The sequence below is a fragment of the Microtus ochrogaster genome, linkage group LG8, assembly GCF_000317375.1.
Source record: "Microtus ochrogaster isolate Prairie Vole_2 linkage group LG8, MicOch1.0, whole genome shotgun sequence".
In the NCBI taxonomy this organism is placed as follows: domain Eukaryota; kingdom Metazoa; phylum Chordata; class Mammalia; order Rodentia; family Cricetidae; genus Microtus; species Microtus ochrogaster.
The window spans coordinates 1,520,823-1,531,468 of NC_022033.1; the positions used below are offsets into that span (position 1 = coordinate 1,520,823).

A 10,646-nucleotide genomic window follows, 5' to 3' on the forward strand; every position below is an offset into this window, starting at 1 on the left:
TCAAGCTCGTGCCGGGTGAGAAAAATGTATCAGAGCTTGGCGCTGGCCCAGAGCTCTGGTCAAGCCACCTACACCGACTCGGGAGCCTTTCTGCACACTTCGGGAGCCGGCTCCCCGGTGTTCGTGGCACCCACGCGTGTGCCCTCCATGCTGCCCTATCTGCCTGCGTGTGAGCCGGGCTCGCAGCCTCCCGCGCTTGCCGCACACTCTAGCTGGACTCAGGCAGCTGCCGCTGACTCCTCAGCCTTCGGCTCTGGAAGCCCACACCCTCCAGCCGCACACCCACCGGGAGCCGCCACCTTCCCCTTCGCACACAGCCCCCCGGGGTCTGGCAGCGGCGGCAGTGCGGGGGCCCGGGACAGCAGCGCCTTCCAGGGCTCGCTGCTGGCTCGCGAACAGTACCCGACCCCGCTCGGGAGACCCATGGGCGCCTCGTATCCCACAACGTACCCGGCATACGTGACTCCCGATGTAGCCCCTTCGTGGACCTCCGGACCCTTCGATGGTAGCATCCTGCACGGTTTGCAGGGCCGCCCTAGCGGCCTCCCTGGCCGCAGGGCCACCTTCGGTGAGTACCGGTCTGGGGCTGCCCAGATGATGTGGTTCTAATATTAACGCGAGCAGCGATAAACCCGCTCGCCACGAAATGCTATGCGTGCGAAAAGCCGAAATGCGTTTTTCTGCAGTCAGGGCTCACCCGCTTGATCCAACCCCACAAGAGTCCCTCCTAAAATTGCCAAAATACAGGAACCTATTTGGAACGCAATGAGATGAAAAACACTCGATCCAGAATTCTTTTTTTTTTCCAGCATAATAGCAAGAAAATAATATATTTCTGCTTTTCACCCAACCAAACCTCAAAATAGTATTCTGGAATATATCAACTTGAAAACTTTATTCTAAAAAAATTCTTGAAAGTTTTGGAAATTATTTTTGGTTTTAAGACAGGGACTTATTAAGTAGCTTCAAACTTAACAGCGGCCATCCTTCAGCCCTCCTAAGTGCCGCGCTTACAGGCAGACACCATTATGCCAGGCTAAAATGAGCTTTATAAAGTTCAAAATACTGATTATTTGAGCAAGTCACCACAGCCGTCTCGTTCGGCAACACTGGCATTCCAGCTTGAGATTTCCACACCTCCCAGGAACAAAAATGAGATTAGATTAGATCCCAAGGTTGTTGAGCTGAGAATTGCTTCTCTGCGTTTCTGAGTATTTTTTGAGGCACAGGCCGAGCAAAGAGGGCTGACCTCTGCTTAGCAGCCTCGGGGCCTCCTCTAGGCCATCCCTCCAAGAACTGGGAAGCCTGCCCCCTGATTCATAGGCCCCTCTTGGCCCAAGTCAATCTAGCGCCCTTAGACAAGGGCGACCCCTGTGCCTGGTACCCACCTCCAGCCAGTAGATGATTGATCCACCCTGCCCCCAGCCAGTGTCCCCCTGCCTGTATGGCTGTGGTTCCATGCTATACCTGGAGCTGGACCAGGATTCCTGATGCTCCTATGGTCTTGCCTCCTGAGAGAGGACAGTGACTGACCCCACAACAAAGCTGACAGCAAGGCCATCAGCACCTATAGAACCCCAGGTCTCTGTCTCCCAGTCCACTCCTCCTTGAGGCCCCCTCACGCTTACGGGAGACCCTCGAGTGGGACGGGAGGGAGGAAATAAGTGCCATCCACTTCCTTCTGTCTGTGTAGACACATCCGCTTCCAACGCTTATTAGAAATACAAAGGCTGACGTGGTTAAGAAAGGGGCCATCTCGGGTATCTACCTTAAAGTTTGGTTTATTTTTATTCCTGCCTTATAAAAGCGGCTCTAACAAATTTCACTGAAAACTAAATAAGACTAAGTATATAAATAAATCACCCTTTAATGAGTTAAGTATAAGACACTATAAAAATAGAAGCCCTCGAGCTCTCCAGAGGGGCAGAGGCCCCAGCCCACAAGCTTCTTGTCCCCACAGTACCTGACTTCTTGGAGGAGTTTCCTGGTGAGGGTCGGGAGTGTGTCAACTGTGGAGCCCTGTCTACACCACTGTGGCGCCGTGACGGCACCGGGCACTACCTGTGCAACGCCTGCGGTCTCTATCACAAGATGAACGGGGTCAACCGGCCACTAGTGAGGCCTCAGAAGCGGCTGGTGAGTGTGGCAGAGAGAGGACCAGGGTTAGTGCTACAAGAAGGATAAAGGGAATGGCTGGTTCCTGCATGCTCAGCAGCCGCTGGGTTCCTGAAGGATGGGCTAAGAAATGAAGTACAGGGCTGTGAGCTGCCCGGGGGCTCCTGGTTGGGCCAGGCCAACTCAGCTCTTCCTGGGGTTTGAAAATATCCAGGAACCCATCAGGATCCAGGCAAGGACTCCTGGTGGGGACCTGGCTCGGGTCTTAAAACCCACTGTGGTATCGGCAGGTTACCTGGCACTTGACAGAGTAAGGGGTGTTTCAAAGCTGCTTGCTACATGGGCACAGGATGTCCTGGGATCGGGTTTGAGAGTGAGGTCTGCCCTGGGTAGATAAGCCACGGTTTCTGCGGGACCCTGGGGGCTCAGTGCTGCCGTGGGACTGTGCTAGTGGTGATGATGGGGGGGCAACCTGATCAGTTAGAGTCCTCAAGGTGACCGGTGCAGATGGGATTGAGGGAAGGCCTGCTGGCCCCGCTGATGGTGATGTTGAGAACTTACTACACCAGAGAATCTCTGGGTTGGGGTCCCTAGGAAACCAGGCCTCTGCCTTCTGCCAATCTCGCTGGTTATAGGTCTTGTTTTCACTCTTGGTTCTTTCCGGTACGTGACCGTGTAGCTGTTGGTTAGAAATGAAGGTCAGACGTGGGCCGCCAGGAGTCACTGAGGCAGGAAGTAGCTTTAGTCTACCATCTCACAGGCAAACCTTCAAGTTCAGGTTTAAATACACATCTGGGTTGGTGTTGGCAGATTACCTGACGTTCTTGCTATGGAGGGTACAGGGGATCCATGGGTCTCAGACCTGGGCAAGACTGCTCCTGAGTTCCAGGCCCTCCTGTCTAAAGGTGTGAAGCCCAGATGAGGCAGGTGAGGGTCAACATCTCCATCTGGGGGGTGCTTCTCACCCTCCAGGTTTCAGAAGGGTTCCATGTCCATATCAGGCAGGGTCTGGGGCCTGGCTGCTCTAGTTCTACCTGACAGGTGTGTTGAACTTGGCTTTCTGAGTGCACTGACATGGAGTTGTAGCTCTTGTACATTGTATGTTACAGGCGTGTGAGGCCCTAAGATAGGAACAATGTTATGAGCTCCAGAAGGCAGGTAGGATGCAGGAAGGGACTTCTCTGGGATTTGGGGATCTGTAGGCCCATTCTGCCCAATATTTTGCCTCTTGCCATCTGAAGGATCACTCCAGAGGCTACTGTGCCCTCTGGTCCCTTCCTTCAGTGATCTGCCTTATAATGGAAACCCCCTGCATGAGCGCTTCCCAGCTTGGTCTTTATGACATCCTCTAATGTGGAAACCATAGACAACACGATAGAAACATAGCCCAGGTATGAAAGACTGCATCCTAGGCTGGGGTACAGTCTTCCTAGCAGCAGACCTGTCCTGTCCTTTGAGTCTGCCCTCTCTCCTTCATGCCAGATTCTAAACTGGGCACCCAGGCACAGCGATAAGAATCAGGCAAGAGTCCCTGGTCCGCTCTGGGATAGATGGGTGGGTTCTCTGCCCCCCAAATGTACTCTTCTCCCCTCAGTTTGAAACTGGAGGTGTTTCCAGCCTTGGCAGATCCCCAAGGCTCCAGATGGCTCTGCACCCAGCCAGTCCTGGGTAACTGGGTCCTGGGCTCCAAGGAAGCCACTCTGCAACGCTCCGTACTGCAGCTTTCATTTTCCAAAACTCTTTCCTGAAAATATGACTTGCCCTCCAAGCAGGGCTCAGCCACCTTCCCTGGGTGTCTACCTTAGCAATCTGGAGGCCCCAGGGCACGGAGGCCAGGACTTAGTGCCACTCTCTTTCCAGATGGGCCGTCATTGGAGATGAAGTTCTCTTGAAGAGAACAGGCAAGGGCTGGAGAAGTGGCTCAGGGCTTAGGAGCACTGACTGCTCTTCCAGAGGACCCAGGTTTAATTCCCAGCATGCATGAGGCAGCTCACAACTGTCTGTAGCTCCAGTTCCAGGAGATCTGACACCTTCAGACCAAAGTACATAAAATAAGGTTAAATTAAAAGAAAGAAAGGAAGAAAGGAAGGAAGGAAGGAAGAAAAAGAGCAGGCAAAAGAGAGATGAAGTACAACCAGGAGAGGCTGGTCGCTGGGCACCCGAAAGTGACCAGGCTGCCTGCACAGACAAGGGAAAGGACAGACGGAGGCTTGGGCGGGGGGGCCACTGGGGTGTGGCAAATGGGCATGTGCCCAAGTGCTCAATGGAGAAAGAAGGCTCTACCCACCTGGCTCCTCGATTTCCTGTGGTCCCTAGACAAGTCTGAGCTTCCATTTCCCTTCCGTGCAATGACTGGCAGCTCGGGACAGTGCAGGAAAAGGCAATGACTTCTTGGGCCATTGTGTTCTCCTATGTTCTTAGTTTGTAAAAGTAAAACACAATCGCAATGAAAAGATTCCAGTGTGGTTTCCAGACTTTTCGCTTGCATTTCTGTGTGGGGATGAGTCTGTGCACCTTTCTTCCTGTGTATGGTCTGCCACGGGACTCTCGCTTTTGCTTCTTGCCCACCGTGTCTCAGAAGGTACCCACAGCTCCTAGCTGTGGTTCATGGAAGAAGAGAGGCCACAGGCTAGGGCTTCCCTAGGTCTGAAGATCCAGCAGGAACTGGGGACTGCAAAATTCCAGGCACCTAGTTAAGTGTGACTTCTATATAAACACAAATATCTTACTAATCATATTCCAAGTACTGCAGGAGATACATTTACACAAAACCCTCACTCTCCCTTTTGGCTGATGTTCTAGAATTGTAGTTGAAGCTGAAGCCCTGAACCATAAAGGGGAGGGTTGGGGGGGTCAGAGGTGCTATTCAAGGGCAGGACCAAGGCGGGGACAGAACAGTACAGCCCGGTGCCAGTAGCTGGAACAGAAAGTGTCACGGCAAGGTTGGACTGTGGAATTTAGGAAGAGCTAAGGGTCCGGGTACCTAGGGCCTCTTAGAATGAAGTTTTCTTCCCGTAATAGGGACAAGATTCTATAATACACTCAACTGTGAACCATGTACCAGGAAAAGTACCAATCTCAGCCAACTTAGAGACATTGTCTGGTTGGGTCCTCTGTGACGACTCCCCAGACACAGTACCAGGAACTCATTCCTTGCCTCACACCAATTTCTTTAGTTGGGCCCAGATTCCTGTGTCTGGCTTGCCCTCTATCTAGCTCAGGGCCCAAGTTCCCCAAACACAGGGCAGTCAGGGATCCCTGGTGGGTGTGATATCGGGATACCCTGCTGAGAGATGTGGGGTAGACAGCTAAAAGGCTCCACACAGCCAGGATTAAGAGATTGTAGACACTGAGCACAGCCGGGGTGCCATGACAGATAAGACCCTTCACTGTCTACTCAGCATCCAGCGGGTACTGGGGAAGCTGCAGACAGGAGCCAATGTGAGCTCTGAGCTTAGGAGACAGGTGTGCAAGGGAACCAGTAGCACCGGGAGAGTTAACCTTTGCTCCTCACCTCCCGAGGAGTCTGTGGCCTTGAGGGCGCCAATCCCCAACAGAGAGGCTGGATTTAGGCCACCCTGGCTGGCTTAGACAATAATCAATGGCTGTACTGCTACACCACACCTTCCTGGCGTCAGAACGCCACCACCAGACCCTGAAAGATCTGTTACATCTCAGTGATGGGAAATGCCCAGAGGTGAAGGGCCTGGTCTTGGGACCAGAAGGCCAATGAGTCAAAGCTTTGTGAAACCAAGGACATCATTTCCTGCCAGATAGGCCCATGGCAAGCCTCAGACCATACCACCCCCAAATGTCTCACTAAACCAGAACAGTCAGTCCCTGACCTGGCACCTGGTAACTGCTGAGTCTAGCTAGCTTCTATCCATCCTGTTCATTGTCATTTACTGTCAATGACCCCCAAGTCAGTTTTGCTCCCTCAATTCCTGGCTCACCCCAGCTCACTTGCCCCACAGTCCTCGTCCCGTCGATCCGGCCTCTGCTGCTCCAACTGCCACACCGCCACTACCACCCTCTGGAGACGCAATGCGGAGGGCGAGCCGGTGTGCAATGCCTGCGGCCTCTACATGAAGCTCCACGGGGTGAGTGAGTGGCAGGGAGTAGCTACCTCTATCCAGAACCACGTGGTTGTCCCTCCACCTCAGCTGCACGGGACCACCCTCAGCCCCTGGCTTGAACATGTTCTGGGAGTGTTAAACCCATGTGGACTTTCCACATACCCGCTTCTCTGGAAGACGAAGCTGTTGGCTCCATGCCCACTCTGCAGTCCTGCCCACCGAGATTCATGGAGCTCCCTGGGGCATTTCAGCCTAGAATGGATGCTGGACACCCAAATCTTGCCCTCTATACACTCCAGCCCTGCATCTTGGCTCTCAGGCAGACGGGATGGGCATCCAAGGGTGGCTGACCCAACGGGGGGGGGGGGCTCTCTAGGGAGAACAGGAAGGTGACTGAGCAAGGGCCCAGGGGTGGTCAGGGATGGGGAGCAGCCACCTACCCTTGCTGTCCCTGCCAGGTGCCACGGCCACTAGCCATGAAAAAGGAGAGCATCCAGACCAGAAAACGGAAGCCAAAGAACCCTGCCAAGATCAAGGGCTCCTCAGGTGTGAATGGAGGGGAGGGAAGACTCTCAGGCCTCTGAGTCTCACGCTAACCCTGCCCCTCATGGGTGTGCTTCAGCTTGTTGGGGGAGGGGCGGATGATGTGAGCTGGCCAAACCGTGGGACAGAAGTAGGCTAGACAAAGTCGTGCCTGACCCTCTAACTTTTGGTGCTGTGTGACTTTAAGAAGTCTCCTCTGGACAAGGATAGGAGAACTGGCCACATAGCAGGAAATATGGCCAGATCTGGCATCTTCCGTAAATGTCCCCGGTCTTCCCTTCCAGGATCCACAGCAAACACCGCAGCCTCTTCTCCCACTATCCTCAACACTGAGGCCTCCTCAGCCGCCACTCTGAAGGCAGAGCCCAGTCTGGCATCTCCGGGATGTCCTGGGCCCACTATCACCTCCCAGGTAAGGGGGATGAGGCAGGGGAGTGCAAGAGGCAGGTCCCCACACTTCCCTGGAGAACCTTGGTTCTTGCCCCCAGGGCTGCTCCCAGAGCTTCACTGAGCACACAGCCCTCAACCACCGATGTGGTGGCATCGTTCCCCAGATCTGTGTGTACCATGGTCCAGAGCCCTGAAGGTCTTACTAGTCAGTACTCCTCAGGGGCCTTTCCAGTCCTTCTAGGCTGAGGGGCGCTTGGGGCAAATCGCTATGACGTGCCTCCAGCTCCAGAAAGGTGGTACACTCCTCCGTACTCACTCACCCCATCCCGTCTGCAGGCTTCCAGCTCAGTGGATGACTCCCTGGCCCCTAGTCATCTGGAGTTCAAGTTTGAACCTGAAGACTTTGCCTTCACCTCCTCGTCCCTGAGCCCCCAGGCTGGCCTCAGTGGGGTCCTGCGTCAGGAGGCCTGGTGTGCCCTGGCTTTGGCCTAGGTACTCGGGAAGCTGTCACCACAGTGGATCCCAGGAACAGCCTGCCAACCTGGCTCCTAGAGCATAGCAGAGACAAAGGGGCCCCAGGAACGGAGGTTAGCCTATGGAGCCAGCAGCTTCCACGGGTCCCTCGCCACTGCGGTGGGGAGCTTTTCGCTCTGACACCCCAGAGGAAGAAGAAGGCTGGTGGGTGAAGAAGGTTCCCCAGACTCCTCATGGGCCCCTCTGTAGACGAGATGACTGGAGATACCCACCAACGACTTGAATGCCATCAACGCTCAACAGTTTGCAGCAGCTGGCAAAAGTTCACAGCATCCCACAGTAAAATCTGATCCAAGTGAAACAAACAGAGTCCAGGCGGGCAGTAAGAAGGAGGGGACCCAACAGGGCCTCTGGGGTCTCAAGTTCTTAACTTCCCATATTTGATTCTGCGAGGCTGAGTGAGTGCCTTCTTGCCTACGAATGTAGGACTGTCGGAGGCCAGTGTGCAGGTTGAACACTGCACCAGGGCATCACCCCAAGGCAAATCCGTCTCTCTGGCCATCATCACAGACTTCTGTGTTTATTTGTATGCCTGTTTCCAGACAGGGCAGAAAAGGCCTTGTTCTGGCCATCTGTGTACTAAGGCTTTTGCTGGTGGAGAGATCCACGCAGAGACACTGTTGGAACTGGGTGACATGTGGCCTCGTGACCGGGCTCAGCTATCAGCCCAGCAGTTGGTAACAGCCTTTTGCAGCACCCTCTTCATACCAATTCATGCCCACTGGCTGTGACTCTGCACAGGATGCTGGTCAGTTCTAGAGCCCCAGCAGCGAGAGGAAGAGGATGCTCTGTAGGCCACACCCCCACAGGTCTCATCTCTTTCCAGGGTTCCGCCCCCAGGTGAGGAAACCAGGAGGTAGAGGAGTTAAGGGGTCACCTAAGCATGAAGACTGCCCCATCGTGTCTCCAGTGTGGACCCGTGATCCTTCCACCCAGTTCAGCTTGAGGCAGAGGCAATGGGTCCCAGTTAGAAGGAAAGCAGGGACCAGTAGCCTGCAGCCTCTGCAGATATCACTGGGCCAAGGACAAGGCATATTTCTGTCACTGGCTCCAAGTAAGCATACCTAGCCATCCATGTATCTGTGGAAGGCACAGTCAGCTCCCTTGATGCCTGTTATCGGGACCCAGAGACTGGGGTAGGGGAAGGAGGGGGCTAGAGACAGACACCGTGTGAATACCTCCAAGCACGCACACCCAAGTGTGCACAGACACAGACCAGGCCACAGCAGCTGCACAAGGTCTCAGAACAGGGCTCTCACTGCAGTCCTGTTTCTGGGAGTCCCTTTTGTCCAAGCCTCGGTTTCCCCTTCTGTGATACAAGAGGTGACTACGATTGCATCTGTAACTCATGAGTCCATCTAGCTACTGTGGTCCCTGGGAGACCCCAAATGTGGAAGAGGCACCAGGCACTCACCAACCAGGCAGGCTCCTGGGGAGACCCACAGTGAGAAGATGGGTGGAAGGGAACTCAGGAGAGAGGCGGGCCCAGCATGAGAGATCCCTCCCGCTTCTCACTTCTTTTTCCTTTCTTTCTTTCTCTTTCTTTCTTTCTTTCTTTCTTTCTCTCTCTCTCTCTTTCTTTCTTTCTTTTCTGGTTGGTTGGTTTTGGTTTGTTGTTGTTGTTTGTTTTGTTTTTGTTTGTTTTTGAGACAGGCTCACACTATGTATGTCGCTCTGGCTATCCTGAAACTCTGTAGACCAGGCTGGCCTCGAACTCACAGAGATCTGTCTGCCTCTGCCTCTGCCTCCTGAGTGCTGGGATTAAAGGTGTGTGCCACCACTGCCTGGCTCTCTCTCTCTTTTTTTATTTATTTATCTTATCTGTGTGAGTGTATGTCTAAAACACGCATCCCTGGTGCGGCAGGCATCTTTGGTTGGAAGCCCTCATGTGGGTGGTGGGAACTGAACCAGGATCCTCCGAAAGAGCAACAAGTGCTCTTATCCACGGAGCTATCTCTCCAGGTCCCTGCTTCAGCTTCTTAACTAAGGCTGGAGTGAAGAAGGCCATGGGCTCCACCACTGGGCATGGTCGCTGCTGCTAAATTTAAGTTTTCTTCTCTTCGGGAAGAAGCCAGTAGACCAAGTCCTTAATATAGCTACCAGGCACCCTGCCGCTGCCCTTCCTCCTACCACCCACCCCCATCCTGCCCACTGCTCATAAACCACCAATTGAGCTGCTCGCGTCCAACAAGCCAGAGCAACTGGGGGCCTCATCTGAACAGCAGCGGGGAAAAGAAGGTCCCTTTGCTGCTGTCTGCGGGGTTCTCTGTTTCTATCATCTCGGAGCTGCAGCACCCCAGACCATGAAGCAGGAGGGGCCACAGCACCCCCAAGTCTATCCTTTCCTGTCCAAAATATCTTCTGGCCCCCATGATGTGTGCTGGGAAGCCCAGGGAAACCCAGTGAGGTGGCGAAGTGGGGCACACGGGACACACAGATGGGGAAACCAGGGTCCTGTCGATTGGCAGAGACCAGGGTCCTGTTCATTTGCGGAGACCAGGGTCCTGTTCATTTGCAGAGACCAGGGTCCTGTCCGTTGGCGTTTCTTTTTCCTTCCAGCTATGGCTCTATGCCATGTTCTGATCCACAGCACAGCACAAGGGTGCTCCTCCTCCAGACTGCTATGTTACTCCTCTTGCTGAAGCTGGTCACCTTGTATCAGTGCATTCTGTGTGTGCAAGGTGAAACCTGATCCCTAGACGTTATCGGTCACCAGACCCTGAGAGCTGTTCTACACCAGGCAACTAACTCTTGGGGACACTGCCGCCATGCTGAACTGGTACCTGAGCTTGCAGGGACAGAGACAAAGGGTGAGCGTTCCTTAGGCTGAAAATGGTGGCCTGTCTCAAAGTAGAGCCAATTCTCCCAGGTGCTCCTCTGAAAGCCGAGTTTCAGAAGGGAGAACCTAGGGCAAGCAGGTTTGTGAAGGGCAGTAGCTTCCTGTTTGACCAAATAAGGGCATCTCTTAGACCAGACCGGTGGCTACTG

General features: G+C 54.0%; 1 protein-coding gene across 1 annotated transcript; it reads left to right on the forward strand.

Moving 5' to 3' along the window:
- Positions 1-24: 24 nt before the first annotated feature.
- On the forward strand, positions 25-7,616 carry Gata5 (GATA binding protein 5). The gene is made up of 6 exons (XM_005362746.1): positions 25-568; positions 1,961-2,136; positions 6,090-6,215; positions 6,650-6,737; positions 7,019-7,146; positions 7,461-7,616. Exons 1-6 carry the CDS (start codon positions 25-27, stop codon positions 7,614-7,616), a joined length of 1,218 nt encoding a protein of 405 aa, XP_005362803.1.
- The last annotated feature ends 3,030 nt before the right edge of the window (positions 7,617-10,646 follow it).

Excerpts from the sequence above, each read along its gene's own strand:
- Gata5 (XM_005362746.1), top strand. The coding sequence starts at position 25 with ATGTATCAGAGCTTGGCGCTGGCCCAGAGCTCTGGTCAAGCCACCTAC. Across the intron at positions 569-1,960 it reads TGGCCGCAGGGCCACCTTCG|TACCTGACTTCTTGGAGGAG; the intron begins GTGAGTACCGGT and ends TTGTCCCCACAG. Across the intron at positions 6,216-6,649 it reads TCTACATGAAGCTCCACGGG|GTGCCACGGCCACTAGCCAT; the intron begins GTGAGTGAGTGG and ends TGTCCCTGCCAG.